At 53.2% G+C, this 21,618-nt stretch overlaps 1 protein-coding gene across 1 annotated transcript in view; it reads left to right on the top strand.

The window, feature by feature from the left end:
- Positions 1–239: 239 nt before the first annotated feature.
- LOC141245906 (centrosomal protein of 112 kDa-like) overlaps positions 240–21,618 on the top strand; it is a gene marked incomplete at its 5' end in the record, with an annotated part of 41,824 nt that continues 20,445 nt past the window's right edge. Inside the window, 4 exons of the mRNA XM_073669099.1 lie at positions 240–395; positions 1,694–1,801; positions 3,020–3,202; positions 20,945–21,175. Coding sequence (XP_073525200.1) covers positions 240–395; positions 1,694–1,801; positions 3,020–3,202; positions 20,945–21,175 — 678 coding nt within the window. The remainder of the gene's footprint in view (positions 396–1,693; positions 1,802–3,019; positions 3,203–20,944; positions 21,176–21,618) is intronic.

Here is a 21,618-nt window from a genome sequence, read left to right as displayed (position 1 = left end):
CTCCTCTCCTGACATCCTCTGTGCTGCTGGGGATCCTGCTCCTCTCTCCATGTAACTCTCACCCTGTGATCTCCTTCTCTCCTGACATCCTCTGTGCTGCTGGGGATCCTGCTCCTCCCTCCATGTAACTCTCAGCCTGTGATCTCCTCCTCTCCTGACATCCTCTGTGCTGCTGGTGTTAGTGTGACCTGTGAGATGGTACTCTGCCCGGGCAGCCTGAGCACGTTCTGTGAGTGCAGCTCCGGAGTATAGTGCAGCCTGTGTCTTGCAGGGAGCGGGAGGAGCAGCTGAGTCGGGTGACGGAGGTGCAGCGGCTGCAGGCGGAGGCCACAGACGAGTTCAAGCGTCAGGTGGAGCGCAACACGGAGAAGGCGTACGGCGAGATGAAGGAGCAGGTAAAGCATGGCGGCTGTGGGGCGGGGCTTAGAGTGTGATCTCATTATCATTGTCCTGGATTCCGCTGATGACATCACTGAGGAGAGGTTCCGGCTCTGCGGAGATCAGTGGCAGGGATCAGCAGCAGCATGCAGCAGACGGCCCCTGTGCCAGAGTCACGCTGGCCCTGCACATGAGATACTCTGCAGACCACCAAGCGATCCGGCCACAACTGGTGAGATCTGGAGATTGTGCAGAACATGCTGCAGACGATCAGCATCTCGTGTCAGCCCCCCAACTAGTCGTGTAGTCCTGTCCCCGTATCAGAAGCCCTGATCGCCGCCCTAGTGGACACAACATGGAATGGTAGTCATCTAATGCATGACTGTCATCTCTCCCGGCCCCCCGTACACGTGCACACTCAGCTCTGCTGTCATCTCTCCCGGCCCCCCGTACACGTGCATGCTCAGCTCTGCTGTCATCTCTCCCGGCCCCCCGTACTCGTGCACGCTCAGCTCTGCTGTTATCTCTCCCGGCCCCCCCGTACTCGTGCAAGCTCAGCTCTGCTGTCATCTCTCCCGGCCCCCCCGTACTCGTGCACGCTCAGCTCTGCTGTCATCTCTCCCGGCCCCCCCCGTACTCGTGCACGCTCAGCTCTGCTGTCATCTCTCCCGGCCCCCCCCGTACTCGTGCACGCTCAGCTCTGCTGTCATCTCTCCCGGCCCCCCCGTACTCGTGCACGCTCAGCTCTGCTGTCATCTCTCCCGGCCCCCCTCGTACACTTGCACGCTCAGCTCTGCTGTCATCTCTCCCGGCCCCCCATACACGTGCACGCTCAGCTCTGCTGTCATCTCTCCCGTCCCCCCGTACACGTGCACGCTCAGCTCTGCTGTCATCTCTCCCGTCCCCCCGTACACGTGCACGCTCAGCTCTGCTGTCATCTCTCCCGGCCCCCCCCGTACAGGTGCACGCTCAGCTCTGCTGTCATCTCTCCTGTCCCCCCGTACACGTGCACGCTCAGCTCTGCTGTCATCTCTCCCGTCCCCCCGTACACGTGCACGCTCAGCTCTGCTGTCATCTCTCCTGGCCCCCCATACTCGTGCACGCTCAGCTCTGCTGTCATCTCCTCCCGTCCCCCCGTACACGTGCACGCTCAGCTCTGCTGTCATCTCTCCTGGCCCCCCTTACTCGTGCACGCTCAGCTCTGCTGTCATCTCTCCTGTCCCCCCGTACACGTGCACTCTCAGCTCTGCTGTCATGAGCAGCCTCCGCCCGCGCTCTGATGACGAGCCTCCGCTGCTCTCTGCTTCCCCTACAGATGGGGAAGGTGGAGGCCGACCTGAACCGCTCCCGGAGCCTCCGCGAGAAGCAGAGCGAGGAGTTCAGCCGCCAGCTGCAGGAGGTGAAGGAGCGCTGCGCGCAGCAGGTAAGTGACTGCGAGGCTCCGCACCCAGCGCCTGTGTGCATCACATCCAGAGCTGCGCTCGCACTTCTGCACTCTGCTAATATCTGGCAGGTCTGGTTGGTATTTTTGGGGTTTCGCTGTAGTCCGGTGATGTCAGGCGGAGCCCCCCGTCCTGAGAGACACAGATGGCTCTTCGTTCCTCGGCCCCCGCTGTGGATCCTGGACGCCGTCCGCCTGTGTAGCCTGTGCAGTCCTATGTAAATGTGCAGTAGCGGAGGTCTGGATCATTCCCACAGCTGTACAGCGCTGATGCCGCCTCGCTCCCTCCGTCCGGTCGTGGCAGCTGCGCCCTCAGGTTTGGCTCCTTTTCTGCATAGACGGAAGGTTGGAGCTGATGTGGCCCCCCGATGCTGCCGCCCCCTGATGCTGCCGCCCCTCGTCCTGAGCATTTGTCCCAAATCCACCGACACTGAAGAGAAGCTCAAGTGACTGGAGGCAGCGGCCGCAGCGCGGAGAGCGACGTCCTGCAGCTCCGCATCAAAGGCGGCCGGGAAGCCTGCGAGCTCCGGCCAGGTAGGGGGCCGCTCCACCCGTCTGCCAGAATTAGCATCAAAGAGGGGGACGACAAGCCGGAGCACCGACCCTGCCCCGCCACTGACAGCCTGCTGGGGGGAGGCCGGCGCTGGGGGGAGGCTGCCACTGATGAGAAAAGGCGCAGCGGACCCCCACAATCAGGCGCATACCATTATGTGGTGACCACGACATAGAGACCCTTTATAACTGCTGGTTACCAGTGACAAGTGGAAAAAGTTCGCCCAGAGCGCCCCCCCCCCCCGCAGCCTAGAGCGCCCCCCGCAGCCCAGTGCATCAGCCCAGAGAGCTCCCTCCCCGCAGCCTAGAGCGCCCCCGCAGCTTAGAGTGCCCCCTGCAGCCCAGTGCATCAGCCCAGAGAGCTCCCTCCCCGCAGCCTAGAGCGCCCCCCGCAGCCCAGTGCATCTGCCCAGAGAGCGCCCCCCGCAGCTTAGAGCGCCCCCTGCAGCCCAGTGCATCCGCCCAGAGAGCGCCCCCCGCAGACGGCCTCCACCTCCAGCCTGTTATTCTTTCTCGCAGCTTTCCCCCCATTACCATACAGCAATGTTTTGGGGTTCATGCCGGCGGTGCAGAGGGAACTTGGCGGTGGCATGTATTGGGGTCAGCCGGGATCAGTTGTCATGGTGACGGGGTCTCTTGACCAATCAGGTGGTGGAGCTGAAGCTGGAGCAGGAGCAGGAGAAGAGCCGCCTCCACCAGCAGCACCGCGCCGAGCAGGAGCGCCACCTGCAGGAGCACCAGCAGGAGATCCAGCGGCTGGAGCGGCAGCTGCAGGGCGCCATGGCGGAGCACGAGCAGAAGGCACAAGGCTGGAGGGAGCGGGACGCACAGGTGAGCCCGCCGTCTTCTGCGGATTAGGATAGTATTGGATGAACCATCTGTGCCGCCCTGCGGGAAGCCGCTGCTCACTGTCGCCCCACGCTGGGGTCTTGTTTGATGCGCGCTGTCAGCCAGGACAATGCCCCTCGCACCCTCCATATGGCTCCTGGCTGTGGAGACGGCGGAGTGGCGTGTACTGCTGCTGTGATCTGTGCTGCATCCGGGGTGTAAGACCCCCGGCACCTCCTCGCTCTTGCACAGAGGGCAGCGTGACGAGGGGCAGGAGCAGGAGATGATAGAACGGACATGGTGCGGGCAGCGTCCTCCATGGGTCATCCCTGCACATTGTACTGTGGAGATCACACCAGTGCGGTGATGGCGCGGTAACCTGGATCCTTTCCGCACCTCACTGTCCTCCTCCTCCTGGATCCTGTCCTCGTCTCACCTCTCCTCCTCCTACAGTGCTGCTCACCATTATTGGCACCCCTTCATTTTTTCATAGACTGGTACATCTCCATTTATCTCTGAAGATATTGTACAAAGTTATGTAGATCTCCAATGGCATCAAGCCATCGCGAGCACACGAACCCAACTGCTCACTAAGAAGCTATCGGCAAGCGACCAGTGAGCGTATGGCGTCACACCTCCGTATTCCAGCGCATGGAATATGTGTATACGCCTCCGTACAGTCACTGTCGGCTTCGATTATTACTATTCGCTGCCACCACCGTCCAGATTTGAACTATGATACTGGCCTGATCGGACACCTGCGTTTTGGTAGCGTATATGGCTTCGGGCGAGGGAACGATTACAGGACAAAAGAAACCGAAATATTAAATTTTATATTTAATCCAAAAGGGAGGCAATGTTTAGGAAAAATATATAAAAGGATGTTACAAAGGGGACATTAAAATACATAGGCAGTTACATAAAATAAGGATTAAAGAAAAAGCTTACTATAAGATCGCAGAGACGACTCAGTATAGCTGGGGGGGGGGGGAGTCAGTATAGCTGGGGGGGGGGGGGCTCCCCAATGATTTGACCGTTATCCAACATGAGCCTTTGCTTATAGACTCTATACCCCCCCCCCCCCCCCCCCCCCCGGCAATGAACGCTGTCCCCCACCCCTGTGTCTTTTATGCTGAAGGGAGAGACCTGCCCCCACCCACTGTAATGACCTCACGTGGGCTCCAGCCTTCATATTTTTATTAGAATCTCTAACTTTTGGGATAACTTATCGCTGGTGTGATCGGGGGTCGGATGGACTGGGATGGGTCTGATCAAGGGCAGAATGTTCAGCGATAGGTCTGATCAAGGGCAGGATGGTCAGCGATAGGTGTGAGCAAGGGCAGGATGGACTGGGATGGGTCTGATCAAGGGCAGGATGGACTGGGATGGGTCTGATCAAGAGCAGGATGGTCAGCGATAGGTCTGAGCAAGGGCAGGATGGACTGGGATGGGTCTGATCAAGGGCAGGATGGTCAGCGATAGGTATGAGCAAGGGCAGGATGGTCAGCGATAGGTGTGAGCAAGGGCAGGATGGACTGGGATGGGTCTGATAAAGGGCAGGATGGTCAGCGATAGGTATGAGCAAGGGCAGGATGGTCAGCGATAGGTGTGAGCAAGGGCAGGATGGACTGGGATGGGTCTGATAAAGGGCAGGATGGTCAGCGATAGGTATGAGCAAGGGCAGGATGGACTGGGATGGGTCTGATAAAGGGCAGGATGGTCAGCGATAGGTATGAGCAAGGGCAGGATGGACTGGGATGGGTCTGATAAAGGGCAGGATGGTCAGCGATAGGTATGAGCAAGGGCAGGATGGTCAGCGATAGGTGTGAGCAAGGGCAGGATGGACTGGGATGGGTCTGATCAAGGGCAGGATGGACCGGGATGGGTCTGATCAAGGGCAGGATGGTCAGCGATAGGTATGAGCAAGGGCAGGATGGTCAGCGATAGGTGTGAGCAAGGGCAGGATGGACTGGGATGGGTCTGATAAAGGGCAGGATGGTCAGCGATAGGTATGAGCAAGGGCAGGATGGTCAGCGATAGGTGTGAGCAAGGGCAGGATGGACTGGGATGGGTCTGATAAAGGGCAGGATGGTCAGCGATAGGTATGAGCAAGGGCAGGATGGACTGGGATGGGTCTGATAAAGGGCAGGATGGTCAGCGATAGGTATGAGCAAGGGCAGGATGGACTGGGATGGGTCTGATAAAGGGCAGGATGGTCAGCGATAGGTATGAGCAAGGGCAGGATGGTCAGCGATAGGTGTGAGCAAGGGCAGGATGGACTGGGATGGGTCTGATCAAGGGCAGGATGGACCGGGATGGGTCTGATCAAGGGCAGGATGGTCAGCGATAGGTAGGAGCAAGGGCAGGATGGACTGGGATGGGTCTGATCAAGGGCAGGATGGACTGGGATGGGTCTGATCAAGAGCAGGATGGTCAGCGATAGGTCTGAGCAAGGGCAGGATGGACTGGGATGGGTCTGATCAAGGGCAGGATGGTCAGCGATAGGTATGAGCAAGGGCAGGATGGTCAGCGATAGGTGTGAGCAAGGGCAGGATGGACTGGGATGGGTCTGATGGGGACAGGATGGACTGGGATGGGTCTGATTGGGGGCAGGATGGACTGGGATGGGTCTGATTGGGGGCAGGATGGACTGGGATGGGTCTGATTGGGGCAGGATGGACTGGGATGGGTCTGATCGGGGCAGGATGGACTGGGATGGGTCTGATCGGGGGCAGGATGGACTGGGATGGGTCTGATCGGGGGCAGGATGGACTGGGATGGGTCTGATCGGGGGCAGGATGGACTGGGATGGGTCTGATCGGGGGCAGGATGGACTGGGATGGGTCTGATTGGGGGCAGGATGGACTGGGATGGGTCTGATGGGGGCAGGATGGACTGGGATGGGTCTGATGGGGGCAGGATGGACTGGGATGGGTCTGATTGGGGGCAGGATGGACTGGGATGGGTCTGATTGGGGGCAGGATGGACTGGGATGGGTCTGATCAAGGGCAGGATGGACTGGGATGGTCTGATCGGGGCAGAATGGACTGGGATGGGTCTGATGGGGACAGGATGGACTGGGATGGGTCTGATTGGGGGCAGGATGGACTGGGATGGGTCTGATTGGGGGCAGGATGGACTGGGATGGGTCTGATTGGGGGCAGGATGGACTGGGATGGGTCTGATCGGGGGCAGGATGGACTGGGATGGCTCTGATTGGGGGCAGGATGGACTGGGATGGCTCTGATTGGGGGCAGGATGGACTGGGATGGCTCTGATTGGGGGCAGGATGGACTGGGATGGCTCTGATTGGGGGCAGGATGGACTGGGATGGGTCTGATCGGGGGTAGGATGGACTGGGATGGGTCTGATCGGGGGTAGGATGGACTGGGATGGGTCTGATCGGGGGTAGGATGGACTGGGGTGGGTCTGATTGGGGGCAGGATGGACTGGGATGGGTCTGATTGGGGGCAGGATGGACTGGGATGGGTCTGATTGGGGGTAGGATGGACTGGGATGGGTCTGATCGGGGGTAGGATGGACTGGGATGGGTCTGATTGGGGGACAGGGTGGACCGGGATGGGTCTGATCGGGGGGCAGGGTGGACCGGGACGGCTCTGATCGGGGGGCAGGGTGGACCGGGACGGCTCTGATCGGGGGGCAGGGTGGACCGGGACGGCTCTGATCGGGGGGCAGGGTGGACCGGGACGGCTCTGATGGGGGCAGGGTGGACTGGGATGGGTCTGATCGGGGGCAGGGTGGTCAGCGATAGGTCTGATGGGGGCAGGATGGACTGGGATGGGTCTGATCGGGGGCAGGGTGGACCGGGACGGCTCTGATCGGGGGCAGGGTGGTCAGCGATAGGTCTGATGGGGGCAGGGTGGACCGGGACGGCTCTGATCGGGGGGCAGGGTGGACCGGGACGGCTCTGATCGGGGGCAGGGTGGTCAGCGATAGGTCTGATGGGGGCAGGATGGACTGGGATGGGTCTGATGGGGGGGCAGGGTGGACCGGGACGGCTCTGATCGGGGGGCAGGGTGGACCGGGACGGCTCTGATCGGGGGGCAGGGTGGACCGGGACGGCTCTGATCGGGGGGCAGGGTGGACCGGGACGGCTCTGATCGGGGGCAGGGTGGACCGGGACGGCTCTGATCGGGGGGCAGGGTGGACCGGGACGGCTCTGATCGGGGGGCAGGGTGGACCGGGACGGCTCTGATGGGGGCAGGGTGGACTGGGATGGGTCTGATCGGGGGCAGGGTGGTCAGCGATAGGTCTGATGGGGGCAGGATGGACTGGGATGGGTTCTGTTCGGGGGCAGGGTGGACCGGGACGGCTCTGATCGGGGGCAGGGTGGTCAGCGATAGGTCTGATGGGGGCAGGGTGGACCGGGACGGCTCTGATCGGGGGGCAGGGTGGACCGGGACGGCTCTGATCGGGGGCAGGGTGGTCAGCGATAGGTCTGATGGGGGCAGGATGGACTGGATGGGTCTGATGGGGGGCAGGGTGGACCGGGCGGCTCTGATCGGGGGGCAGGGTGGACCGGGACGGCTCTGATCGGGGACAGGGTGGACCGGGACGGGTCTGATCGGGGGCAGGGTGGTCAGCGATAGGTCTGATGGGGGGGGCAGGGTGGACCGGGATGGCTCTGATCGGGGGGCAGGGTGGACCGGGACGGCTCTGATCGGGGGGCAGGGTGGACCGGGACGGCTCTGATCGGGGGGCAGGGTGGACCGGGACGGCTCTGATCGGGGGGGGCAGGGTGGACCGGGACGGCTCTGATCGGGGGGCAGGGTGGACCGGGACGGCTCTGATGGGGGCAGGATGGACTGGGATGGGTCTGATCGGGGGCAGGGTGGTCAGCGATAGGTCTGATGGGGGCAGGATGGACTGGGATGGGTCTGATCGGGGGCAGGGTGGACCGGGACGGCTCTGATCGGGGGCAGGGTGGTCAGCGATAGGTCTGATGGGGGCAGGGTGGACCGGGACGGCTCTGATCGGGGGGCAGGGTGGACCGGGACGGCTCTGATCGGGGGCAGGGTGGACCGGGACGGCTCTGATCGGGGACAGGGTGGACCGGGACGGGTCTGATCGGGGGCAGGGTGATCAGCGATAGGTCTGATGGGGGGGGCAGGGTGGACCGGGATGGCTCTGATCGGGGGGCAGGGTGGACCGGGACGGGTCTGATCGGGGGGCAGGGTGGACCGGGACGGGTCTGATCGGGGGCAGGGTGGACGGGGACGGCTCTGATCGGGGGGCAGGGTGGACCGGGACGGCTCTGATCCCGGCAGCTCGTACACATGGACCCCCCACACTCAGCCCTGATATCTCCCCTGCAATGTGTTTCCGCACTTCCATTCCTCGTGTTGTATCCGGGGATCCTGTCACCGCCCGAATCTGTGGTTACCATGGAAACTGCAACTTCACAGAATGGCCGGAACCTTCAAGATTAAAACTTGTCTTTGTCAAAGCGGCTGCGACTCATCATGTGACCAGGAGATTACACCATTAGATTGTCAGCTCTGTGGTGGAGAGAGAGGAGATTACACCATTAGATTGTCAGCTCTGTGGTGGAGAGAGGAGATTCCACCATTAGATTGTCAGCTCTGTGGAGAGAGGAGATTACACCATTAGATTGTCAGCTCTGTGGTGGAGAGAGAGGAGATTACACCATTAGATTGTCAGCTCTGTGGTGGAGAGAGGAGATTACACCATTAGATTGTCAGCTCTGTGGTGGAGAGAGGAGATTACACCATTAGATTGTCAGCTCTGTGGTGGAGGAGAGAGGAGATTACACCATTAGATTGTCAGCTCTGTGGTGGAGGAGAGAGGAGATTACACCATTAGATTGTCAGCTCTGTGGTGGAGAGAGGAGATTACACCATTAGATTCTCAGCTCTGTGGTGGAGGAGAGAGGAGATTCCACCATTAGATTGTCAGCTGTGTGGAGAGAGGAGATTACACCATTAGATTGTCAGCTCTGTGGAGAGAGGAGATTACACCATTAGATTGTCAGCTCTGTGGTGGTGGAGAGAGGAGATTACACCATTAGATTGTCAGCTCTGTGGAGAGAGAGGAGATTACACCATTAGATTGTCAGCTCTGTGGAGGAGAGGAGATTACACCATTAGATTGTCAGCTCTGTGGAGAGAGGAGATTCCACCATTAGATTGTCAGCTCTGTGGAGGAGAGAGGAGATTACACCATTAGATTGTCAGCTCTGTGGTGGAGAGAGGAGATAACACCATTAGATTGTCAGCTCTGTGGTGGTGGAGAGAGGAGATTACACCATTAGATTGTCAGCTCTGTGGAGAGAGGAGATTACACCATTAGATTGTCAGCTCTGTGGTGGTGGAGAGAGGAGATTACACCATTAGATTGTCAGCTCTGTGGTGGAGAGAGGAGATTCCACCATTAGATTGTCAGCTCTGTGGTGGAGAGAGGAGATTCCACCATTAGATTGTCAGCTCTGTGGAGAGAGGAGATTACACCATTAGATTGTCAGCTCTGTGGTGGAGGAGAGAGGAGATTACACCATTAGATTGTCAGCTCTGTGGTGGAGAGAGAGGAGATTCCACCATTAGATTGTCAGCTCTGTGGTGGAGAGAGGAGATTCCACCATTAGATTGTCAGCTCTGTGGTGGTGGGAGAGGAGATTACACCATTAGATTGTCAGCTCTGTGGTGGTGGAGAGAGGAGATTACACCATTAGATTGTCAGCTCTGTGGTGGAGAGAGAGGAGATTCCACCATTAGATTGTCAGCTCTGTGGTGGAGAGAGGAGATTCCACCATTAGATTGTCAGCTCTGTGGTGGTGGAGAGAGGAGATTCCACCATTAGATTGTCAGCTCTGTGGTGGAGAGAGGAGATTACACCATTAGATTGTCAGCTCTGTGGTGGAGAGAGGAGATTACACCATTAGATTGTCAGCTCTGTGGTGGAGAGAGAGGAGATTCCACCATTAGATTGTCAGCTCTGTGGTGGAGGAGAGAGGAGATTACACCATTAGATTGTCAGCTCTGTGGTGGTGGAGAGAGGAGATTCCACCATTAGATTGTCAGCTCTGTGGTGGAGAGAGGAGATTACACCATTAGATTGTCAGCTCTGTGGTGGTGGAGAGAGGAGATTCCACCATTAGATTGTCAGCTCGGTGGAGAGAGGAGATTCCACCATTAGATTGTCAGCTCTGTGGAGGAGAGAGGAGATTACACCATTAGATTGTCAGCTCTGTGGTGGAGAGAGGAGATTCCACCATTAGATTGTCAGCTCTGTGGAGAGAGGAGATTACACCATTAGATTGTCAGCTCTGTGGTGGAGAGAGAGGAGATTACACCATTAGATTGTCAGCTCTGTGGTGGAGAGAGGAGATTACACCATTAGATTGTCAGCTCTGTGGTGGAGAGAGGAGATTCCACCATTAGATTGTCAGCTCTGTGGAGAGAGGAGATTACACCATTAGATTGTCAGCTCTGTGGTGGTGGAGAGAGGAGATTACACCATTAGATTGTCAGCTCTGTGGAGAGAGAGGAGATTACACCATTAGATTGTCAGCTCTGTGGTGGAGAGAGGAGATTACACCATTAGATTGTCAGCTCTGTGGAGAGAGGAGATTCCACCATTAGATTGTCAGCTCTGTGGAGAGAGGAGATTACACCATTAGATTGTGAGCTCTGTGGAGAGAGGAGATTACACCATTAGATTGTCAGCTCTGTGGTGGAGAGAGAGGAGATTACACCATTAGATTGTCAGCTCTGTGGTGGAGAGAGGAGATTCCACCATTAGATTGTCAGCTCTGTGGTGGAGGAGAGAGGAGATTACACCATTAGATTGTCAGCTCTGTGGTGGAGAGAGAGGAGATTACACCATTAGATTGTCAGCTCTGTGGAGAGAGGAGATTACACCATTAGATTGTCAGCTCTGTGGTGGAGAGAGGAGATTACACCATTAGATTGTCAGCTCTGTGGTGGAGAGAGGAGATTACACCATTAGATTGTCAGCTCTGTGGTGGAGAGAGGAGATTACACCATTAGATTGTCAGCTCTGTGGTGGAGAGAGGAGATTACACCATTAGATTGTCAGCTCTGTGGTGGAGAGAGGAGATTCCACCATTAGATTGTCAGCTCTGTGGTGGAGAGAGGAGATTCCACCATTAGATTGTCAGCTCTGTGGTGGAGAGAGGAGATTCCACCATTAGATTGTCAGCTCTGTGGTGGAGAGAGGAGATTCCACCATTAGATTGTCAGCTCTGTGGTGGAGAGGAGATTACACCATTAGATTGTCAGCTCTGTGGTGGAGGAGAGAGGAGATTACACCATTAGATTGTCAGCTCTGTGGTGGTGGAGAGAGGAGATTACACCATTAGATTGTCAGCTCTGTGGTGGTGGAGAGAGGAGATTACACCATTAGATTGTCAGCTCTGTGGTGGAGGAGAGAGGAGATTACACCATTAGATTGTCAGCTCTGTGGTGGAGGAGAGAGGAGATTCCACCATTAGATTGTCAGCTCTGTGGTGGAGAGAGGAGATTCCACCATTAGATTGTCAGCTCTGTGGTGGAGGAGAGAGGAGATTACACCATTAGATTGTCAGCTCTGTGGAGAGAGGAGATTACACCATTAGATTGTCAGCTCTGTGGTGGAGAGAGAGGAGATTCCACCATTAGATTGTCAGCTCTGTGGTGGAGAGAGGAGATTCCACCATTAGATTGTCAGCTCTGTGGTGGAGGAGAGAGGAGATTACACCATTAGATTGTCAGCTCTGTGGTGGAGAGAGAGGAGATTCCACCATTAGATTGTCAGCTCTGTGGTGGAGAGAGGAGATTCCACCATTAGATTGTCAGCTGTGTGGTGGAGGAGAGAGGAGATTACACCATTAGATTGTCAGCTCTGTGGTGGTGGAGAGAGGAGATTACACCATTAGATTGTCAGCTCTGTGGAGAGAGGAGATTACACCATTAGATTGTCAGCTCTGTGGTGGAGGAGAGAGGAGATTCCACCATTAGATTGTCAGCTCTGTGGAGGAGAGAGGAGATTACACCATTAGATTGTCAGCTCTGTGGTGGAGAGAGGAGATTCCACCATTAGATTGTCAGCTCTGTGGTGGAGAGAGGAGATTCCACCATTAGATTGTCAGCTCTGTGGAGAGAGGAGATTACACCATTAGATTGTGAGCTCTGTGGAGAGAGGAGATTACACCATTAGATTGTCAGCTCTGTGGTGGAGAGAGAGGAGATTACACCATTAGATTGTCAGCTCTGTGGTGGAGAGAGAGGAGATTACACCATTAGATTGTCAGCTCTGTGGTGGAGGAGAGAGGAGATTACACCATTAGATTGTCAGCTCTGTGGAGAGAGGAGATTACACCATTAGATTGTCAGCTCTGTGGTGGTGGAGAGAGGAGATTACACCATTAGTTTGTCAGCTCTGTGGTGGAGAGAGGACATTACACCATTAGATTGTCAGCTCTGTGGAGAGAGGACATTACACCATTAGATTGTCAGCTCTGTGGAGAGAGGAGATTCCACCATTAGATTGTCAGCTCTGTGGAGAGAGGAGATTACACCATTAGATTGTCAGCTCTGTGGAGAGAGGAGATTACACCATTAGATTGTCAGCTCTGTGGTGGAGAGAGAGGAGATTACACCATTAGATTGTCAGCTCTGTGGAGAGAGGAGATTACACCATTAGATTGTCAGCTCTGTGGTGGAGAGAGAGGAGATTACACCATTAGATTGTCAGCTCTGTGGTGGAGAGAGGAGATTACACCATTAGATTGTCAGCTCTGTGGTGGAGGAGAGAGGAGATTACACCATTAGATTGTCAGCTCTGTGGTGGAGAGAGGAGATTACACCATTAGATTGTCAGCTCTGTGGAGAGAGGAGATTACACCATTAGATTGTCAGCTCTGTGGTGGAGAGAGAGGAGATTACACCATTAGATTGTCAGCTCTGTGGAGAGAGGAGATTACACCATTAGATTGTCAGCTCTGTGGTGGAGAGAGAGGAGATTACACCATTAGATTGTCAGCTCTGTGGTGGAGAGAGAGGAGATTACACCATTAGATTGTCAGCTCTGTGGAGAGAGGAGATTACACCATTAGATTGTCAGCTCTGTGGTGGAGAGAGAGGAGATTACACCATTAGATTGTCAGCTCTGTGGTGGAGAGAGGAGATTACACCATTAGATTGTCAGCTCTGTGGTGGAGGAGAGAGGAGATTACACCATTAGATTGTCAGCTCTGTGGTGGAGAGAGGAGATTACACCATTAGATTGTCAGCTCTGTGGAGAGAGGAGATTACACCATTAGATTGTCAGCTCTGTGGTGGAGAGAGAGGAGATTACACCATTAGATTGTCAGCTCTGTGGAGAGAGGAGATTACACCATTAGATTGTCAGCTCTGTGGTGGAGAGAGAGGAGATTACACCATTAGATTGTCAGCTCTGTGGTGGAGAGAGGAGATTACACCATTAGATTGTCAGCTCTGTGGTGGAGGAGAGAGGAGATTACACCATTAGATTGTCAGCTCTGTGGTGGAGAGAGGAGATTACACCATTAGATTGTCAGCTCTGTGGAGAGAGGAGATTCCACCATTAGATTGTCAGCTCTGTGGTGGAGAGAGGAGATTACACCATTAGATTGTCAGCTCTGTGGAGAGAGGAGATTACACCATTAGATTGTCAGCTCTGTGGTGGAGAGAGGAGATTCCACCATTAGATTGTCAGCTCTGTGGTGGAGAGAGGAGATTACACCATTAGATTGTCAGCTCTGTGGTGGAGGAGAGAGGAGATTACACCATTAGATTGTCAGCTCTGTGGTGGAGAGAGGAGATTACACCATTAGATTGTCAGCTCTGTGGTGGAGAGAGGAGATTCCACCATTAGATTGTCAGCTCTGTGGTGGTGGAGAGAGGAGATTACACCATTAGATTGTCAGCTCTGTGGTGGAGGAGAGAGGAGATTACACCATTAGATTGTCAGCTCTGTGGTGGAGAGAGGAGATTACACCATTAGATTGTCAGCTCTGTGGAGAGAGAAGATTCCACCATTAGATTGTCAGCTCTGTGGTAGAGGAGATTACACCATTAGATTGTCAGCTCTGTGGAGAGAGGAGATTACACCATTAGATTGTCAGCTCTGTGGTGGAGAGAGAGGAGATTACACCATTAGATTGTCAGCTCTGTGGTGGAGAGAGGAGATTACACCATTAGATTGTCAGCTCTGTGGTGGAGGAGAGAGGAGATTACACCATTAGATTGTCAGCTCTGTGGTGGAGAGAGGAGATTACACCATTAGATTGTCAGCTCTGTGGAGAGAGAGGAGATTCCACCATTAGATTGTCAGCTCTGTGGTGGAGAGAGGAGATTACACCATTAGATTGTCAGCTCTGTGGTGGAGGAGAGAGGAGATTACACCATTAGATTGTCAGCTCTGTGGAGAGAGGAGATTACACCATTAGATTGTCAGCTCTGTGGTGGAGAGAGGAGATTACACCATTAGATTGTCAGCTCTGTGGTGGAGAGAGGAGATTCCACCATTAGATTGTCAGCTCTGTGGTGGAGAGAGGAGATTACACCATTAGATTGTCAGCTCTGTGGTGGAGGAGATTCCACCATTAGATTGTCAGCTCTGTGGTGGAGAGAGGAGATTACACCATTAGATTGTCAGCTCTGTGGTGGAGAGAGGAGATTCCACCATTAGATTGTCAGCTCTGTGGTGGAGAGAGGAGATTCCACCATTAGATTGTCAGCTCTGTGGTGGAGAGGAGATTCCACCATTAGATTGTCAGCTCTGTGGTGGAGAGAGGAGATTACACCATTAGATTGTCAGCTCTGTGGTGGTGGAGAGAGGAGATTACACCATTAGATTGTCAGCTCTGTGGTGGAGGAGAGAGGAGATTACACCATTAGATTGTCAGCTCTGTGGTGGAGAGAGGAGATTACACCATTAGATTGTCAGCTCTGTGGAGAGAGGAGATTCCACCATTAGATTGTCAGCTCTGTGGAGAGAGGAGATTCCACCATTAGATTGTCAGCTCTGTGGTGGAGGAGAGAGGAGATTACACCATTAGATTGTCAGCTCTGTGGTGGAGGAGAGAGGAGATTACACCATTAGATTGTCAGCTCTGTGGTGGAGAGAGGAGATTCCACCATTAGATTGTCAGCTCTGTGGTGGAGGAGAGAGGAGATTACACCATTAGATTGTCAGCTCTGTGGTGGAGGAGAGAGGAGATTACACCATTAGATTGTCAGCTCTGTGGTGGAGGAGAGAGGAGATTACACCATTAGATTGTCAGCTCTGTGGTGGAGGAGAGAGGAGATTACACCATTAGATTGTCAGCTCTGTGGAGAGAGGAGATTACACCATTAGATTGTCAGCTCTGTGGTGGAGAGAGAGGAGATTCCACCATTAGATTGTCAGCTCTGTGGTGGTGGAGAGAGGAGATTACACCATTAGATTGTCAGCTCTGTGGTGGTGGAGAGAGGAGATTACACCATTAGATTGTCAGCTCTGTGGTGGAGAGAGGAGATTACACCATTAGATTGTCAGCTCTGTGGAGAGAGGAGATTCCACCATTAGATTGTCAGCTCGGTGGAGAGAGGAGATTCCACCATTAGATTGTCAGCTCTGTGGAGAGAGGAGATTCCACCATTAGATTGTCAGCTCTGTGGTGGAGAGAGGAGATTACACCATTAGATTGTCAGCTCTGTGGTGGAGAGAGAGGAGATTACACCATTAGATTGTCAGCTCTGTGGTGGAGAGAGGAGATTACACCATTAGATTGTCAGCTCTGTGGTGGTGGAGAGAGGAGATTACACCATTAGATTGTCAGCTCTGTGGTGGAGGAGAGAGGAGATTACACCATTAGATTGTCAGCTCTGTGGTGGTGGAGAGAGGAGATTACACCATTAGATTGTCAGCTCTGTGGAGAGAGGAGATTCCACCATTAGATTGTCAGCTCTGTGGTGGAGAGAGAGGAGATTACACCATTAGATTGTCAGCTCTGTGGTGGTGGAGAGAGGAGATTCCACCATTAGATTGTCAGCTCTGTGGTGGTGGAGAGAGGAGATTACACCATTAGATTGTCAGCTCTGTGGTGGTGGAGAGAGGAGATTACACCATTAGATTGTCAGCTCTGTGGTGGAGGAGAGAGGAGATTCCACCATTAGATTGTCAGCTCTGTGGTGGTGGAGAGAGGAGATTACACCATTAGATTGTCAGCTCTGTGGTGGTGGAGAGAGGAGATTCCACCATTAGATTGTCAGCTCTGTGGTGGAGGAGAGAGGAGATTCCACCATTAGATTGTCAGCTCTGTGGTGGAGGAGAGAGGAGATTCCACCATTAGATTGTCAGCTCTGTGGTGGAGGAGAGAGGAGATTACACCATTAGATTGTCAGCTCTGTGGTGGTGGAGAGAGGAGATTCCACCATTAGATTGTCAGCTCTGTGGTGGAGGAGAGAGGAGATTCCACCATTAGATTGTCAGCTCTGTGGTGGAGGAGAGAGGAGATTACACCATTAGATTGTCAGCTCTGTGGTGGAGGAGAGAGGAGATTCCACCATTAGATTGTCAGCTCTGTGGTGGAGGAGAGAGGAGATTACACCATTAGATTGTCAGCTCTGTGGTGGAGGAGAGAGGAGATTACACCATTAGATTGTCAGCTCTGTGGTGGAGGAGAGAGGAGATTCCACCATTAGATTGTCAGCTCTGTGGTGGAGGAGAGAGGAGATTACACCATTAGATTGTCAGCTCTGTGGTGGAGGAGAGAGGAGATTACACCATTAGATTGTCAGCTCTGTGGTGGAGGAGAGAGGAGATTACACCATTAGATTGTCAGCTCTGTGGTGGAGGAGAGAGGAGATTACACCATTAGATTGTCAGCTCTGTGGTGGAGGAGAGAGGAGATTCCACCATTAGATTGTCAGCTCTGTGGTGGAGGAGAGAGGAGATTCCACCATTAGATTGTCAGCTCTGTGGTGGAGGAGAGAGGAGATTCCACCATTAGATTGTCAGCTCTGTGGTGGAGGAGAGAGGAGATTACACCATTAGATTGTCAGCTCTGTGGTGGAGGAGAGAGGAGATTACACCATTAGATTGTCAGCTCTGTGGAGAGAGAGGAGATTACACCATTAGATTGTCAGCTCTGTGGAGAGAGGAGATTCCACCATTAGATTGTCAGCTCTGTGGTGGAGGAGAGAGGAGATTACACCATTAGATTGTCAGCTCTGTGGTGGAGGAGAGAGGAGATTACACCATTAGATTGTCAGCTCTGTGGTGGTGGAGAGAGGAGATTCCACCATTAGATTGTCAGCTCTGTGGTGGAGAGAGGAGATTACACCATTAGATTGTCAGCTCTGTGGTGGAGAGAGGAGATTACACCATTAGATTGTCAGCTCTGTGGTGGAGGAGAGAGGAGATTACACCATTAGATTGTCAGCTCTGTGGTGGTGGAGAGAGGAGATTACACCATTAGATTGTCAGCTCTGTGGTGGAGGAGAGAGGAGATTACACCATTAGATTGTCAGCTCTGTGGTGGTGGAGAGAGGAGATTACACCATTAGATTGTCAGCTCTGTGGTGGTGGAGAGAGGAGATTACACCATTAGATTGTCAGCTCTGTGGAGAGAGGAGATTACACCATTAGATTGTCAGCTCTGCGGAGAGAGGAGATTCCACCATTAGATTGTCAGCTCTGTGGAGAGAGGAGATTACACCATTAGATTGTCAGCTCTGTGGTGGTGGAGAGAGGAGATTCCACCATTAGATTGTCAGCTCTGTGGTGGTGGAGAGAGGAGATTACACCATTAGATTGTCAGCTCTGTGGTGGAGAGAGGAGATTACACCATTAGATTGTCAGCTCTGTGGTGGAGGAGATTACACCATTAGATTGTCAGCTCTGTGGTGGAGAGAGAGGAGATTACACCATTAGATTGTCAGCTCTGTGGTGGAGGAGAGAGGAGATTACACCATTAGATTGTCAGCTCTGTGGTGGAGGAGAGAGGAGATTACACCATTAGATTGTCAGCTCGGTGGAGAGAGGAGATTCCACCATTAGATTGTCAGCTCTGTGGTGGAGAGAGAGGAGATTACACCATTAGATTGTCAGCTCTGTGGTGGAGGAGAGAGGAGATTACACCATTAGATTGTCAGCTCTGTGGAGAGAGGAGATTACACCATTAGATTGTCAGCTCTGTGGTGGAGGAGAGAGGAGATTACACCATTAGATTGTCAGCTCTGTGGTGGTGGAGAGAGGAGATTACACCATTAGATTGTCAGCTCTGTGGTGGTGGAGAGAGGAGATTACACCATTAGATTGTCAGCTCTGTGGAGAGAGGAGATTACACCATTAGATTGTCAGCTCTGTGGTGGAGGAGAGAGGAGATTACACCATTAGATTGTCAGCTCTGTGGTGGAGGAGAGAGGAGATTACACCATTAGATTGTCAGCTCTGTGGTGGTGGAGAGAGGAGATTACACCATTAGATTGTCAGCTCTGTGGTGGAGAGAGGAGATTACACCATTAGATTGTCAGCTCTGTGGAGAGAGGAGATTACACCATTAGATTGTCAGCTCTGTGGTGGAGGAGAGAGGAGATTACACCATTAGATTGTCAGCTCTGTGGTGGAGGAGAGAGGAGATTACACCATTAGATTGTCAGCTCTGTGGAGAGAGGAGATTACACCATTAGATTGTCAGCTCTGTGGAGGAGAGAGGAGATTCCACCATTAGATTGTCAGCTCTGTGGTGGAGAGAGAGGAGATTACACCATTAGATTGTCAGCTCTGTGGAGAGAGGAGATTACACCATTAGATTGTCAGCTCTGTGGTGGAGAGAGGAGATTACACCATTAGATTGTCAGCTCTGTGGTGGAGGAGAGAGGAGATTACACCATTAGATTGTCAGCTCTGTGGTGGTGGAGAGAGGAGATTACACCATTAGATTGTCAGCTCTGTGGAGAGAGGAGATTACACCATTAGATTGTCAGCTCTGTGGTGGTGGAGAGAGGAGATTACACCATTAGATTGTCAGCTCTGTGGTGGAGGAGAGAGGAGATTCCACCATTAGATTGTCAGCTCTGTGGTGGAGAGGAGATTACACAATTAGATTGTCAGCTCTGTGGTGGAGGAGAGAGGAGATTCCACCATTAGATTGTCAGCTCTGTGGTGGAGAGAGGAGATTACACCATTAGATTGTCAGCTCTGTGGTGGAGAGAGGAGATTCCACCATTAGATTGTCAGCTCTGTGGTGGAGAGAGGAGATTACACCATTAGATTGTCAGCTCTGTGGTGGTGGAGAGAGGAGATTACACCATTAGATTGTCAGCTCTGTGGTGGAGAGAGAGGAGATTCCACCATTAGATTGTCAGCTCTGTGGTGGTGGAGAGAGGAGATTCCACCATTAGATTGTCAGCTCTGTGGTGGAGGAGAGAGGAGATTACACCATTAGATTGTCAGCTCTGTGGAGAGAGGAGATTCCACCATTAGATTGTCAGCTCTGTGGAGAGAGGAGATTCCACCATTAGATTGTCAGCTCTGTGGTGGAGGAGAGAGGAGATTACACCATTAGATTGTCAGCTCTGTGGAGAGAGGAGATTACACCATTAGATTGTCAGCTCTGTGGTGGAGAGAGGAGATTACACCATTAGATTGTCAGCTCTGTGGTGGAGAGAGGAGATTCCACCATTAGATTGTCAGCTCTGTGGTGGAGAGAGGAGATTACACCATTAGATTGTCAGCTCTGTGGAGAGAGGAGATTACACCATTAGATTGTCAGCTCTGTGGAGAGAGGAGATTACACCATTAGATTGTCAGCTCTGTGGAGAGAGGAGATTACACCATTAGATTGTCAGCTCTGTGGTGGTGGAGAGAGGAGATTACACCATTAGATTGTCAGCTCTGTGGTGGAGGATAGAGGAGATTACACCATTAGATTGTCAGCTCTGTGGTGGAGGAGAGGAGATTACACCATTAGATTGTCAGCTCTGTGGTGGAGAGAGGAGATTACACCATTAGATTGTCAGCTCTGTGGTGGAGAGAGGAGATTACACCATTAGATTGTCAGCTCTGTGGAGAGAGAGGAGATTACACCATTAGATTGTCAGCTCTGTGGTGGAGGAGAGAGGAGATTACACCATTAGATTGTCAGCTCTGTGGTGGAGGAGAGAGGAGATTACACCATTAGATTGTCAGCTCTGTGGTGGAGAGAGGAGATTCCACCATTAGATTGTCAGCTCTGTGGTGGAGGAGAGAGGAGATTCCACCATTAGATTGTCAGCTCTGTGGTGGAGGAGAGAGGAGATTACACCATTAGATTGTCAGCTCTGTGGTGGAGAGAGGAGATTACACCATTAGATTGTCAGCTCTGTGGTGGAGAGAGGAGATTCCACCTTTAGATTGTCAGCTCTGTGGTGGAGAGAGAGGAGATTACACCATTAGATTGTCAGCTCTGTGGTGGAGAGAGGAGATTACACCATTAGATTGTCAGCTCTGTGGTGGAGAGAGGAGATTACACCATTAGATTGTCAGCTCTGTGGTGGAGAGAGGAGATTACACCATTAGATTGTCAGCTCTGTGGTGGAGAGAGGAGATTCCACCTTTAGATTGTCAGCTCTGTGGTGGAGAGAGAGGAGATTACACCATTAGATTGTCAGCTCTGTGGTGGAGAGAGGAGATTACACCATTAGATTGTCAGCTCTGTGGTGGTTGCCTTTGCCTTTGTCTATCACTGACCGGTCCGTCTTGTCCTCGTCTCCACAGACCATCTCAGATCTGGAGAACCAGTTGTACAAGGTGAAGGAAGAACTCATCCAAGTCAACGCTCAGCGCAAGCAGCAGATCCTGGAGCTCGGACACCTGCGGGAGGAGGAGAAGCACAAGACTGCTCAGGAGCACCAGAAGACCATGAGCAAAGTGCGGGCCGAGATGGAGAGCATGAGGCTGGGCCTGCAGAAGAGTCATGCTGCCCAGAGCCAAGAAGCCCTGGAGAAGGTGAGCTGTCCTCCTATGTAGCATGATGACTCCAGTCAGATGTTGGCTGCTGGCCTCGCTTCCTGTGCACATTGCGGACCTTCACCCTCGGCTTAGTCTTTATTTTGCCGCTGTTAGGTTTTTTTTCCATAGTTTCCTCCTTCACTATTTAGGTCTTCCATAGCCACCTCCCTTGTAGTCTCTCTTCTCCGACACCTTCTAACTGCTCTCCATCCTTAGTGTCTTCTCTTGGACGTCTTCTAACTGGTCTCCAACATTGGTCATGTTCCTTGTATCTCCTCCTCTTAGACATCTGACTGGTCTCCAGACAGAAGATATACAAGAGTAGAAGGCACTGACAACCTGATCAGCGATGGTCTCCATCACTTGTCAGGTTTCCAGTGCTTCTTGTTTTGGATGTCTTCTGGTTGGTCCCATCACTGGTCAAGTTGTTAATGTCTTCT

This window comes from Phyllobates terribilis, unplaced genomic scaffold (assembly GCF_046119375.1).
Source record: "Phyllobates terribilis strain yellow unplaced genomic scaffold, ASM4611937v1 Scaffold_2312__1_contigs__length_143223, whole genome shotgun sequence".
NCBI lineage: Eukaryota > Metazoa > Chordata > Amphibia > Anura > Dendrobatidae > Phyllobates > Phyllobates terribilis.
Note: the sequence above shows the minus strand (reverse complement) of the source record. Positions and strands in the feature narration are given on the sequence as shown.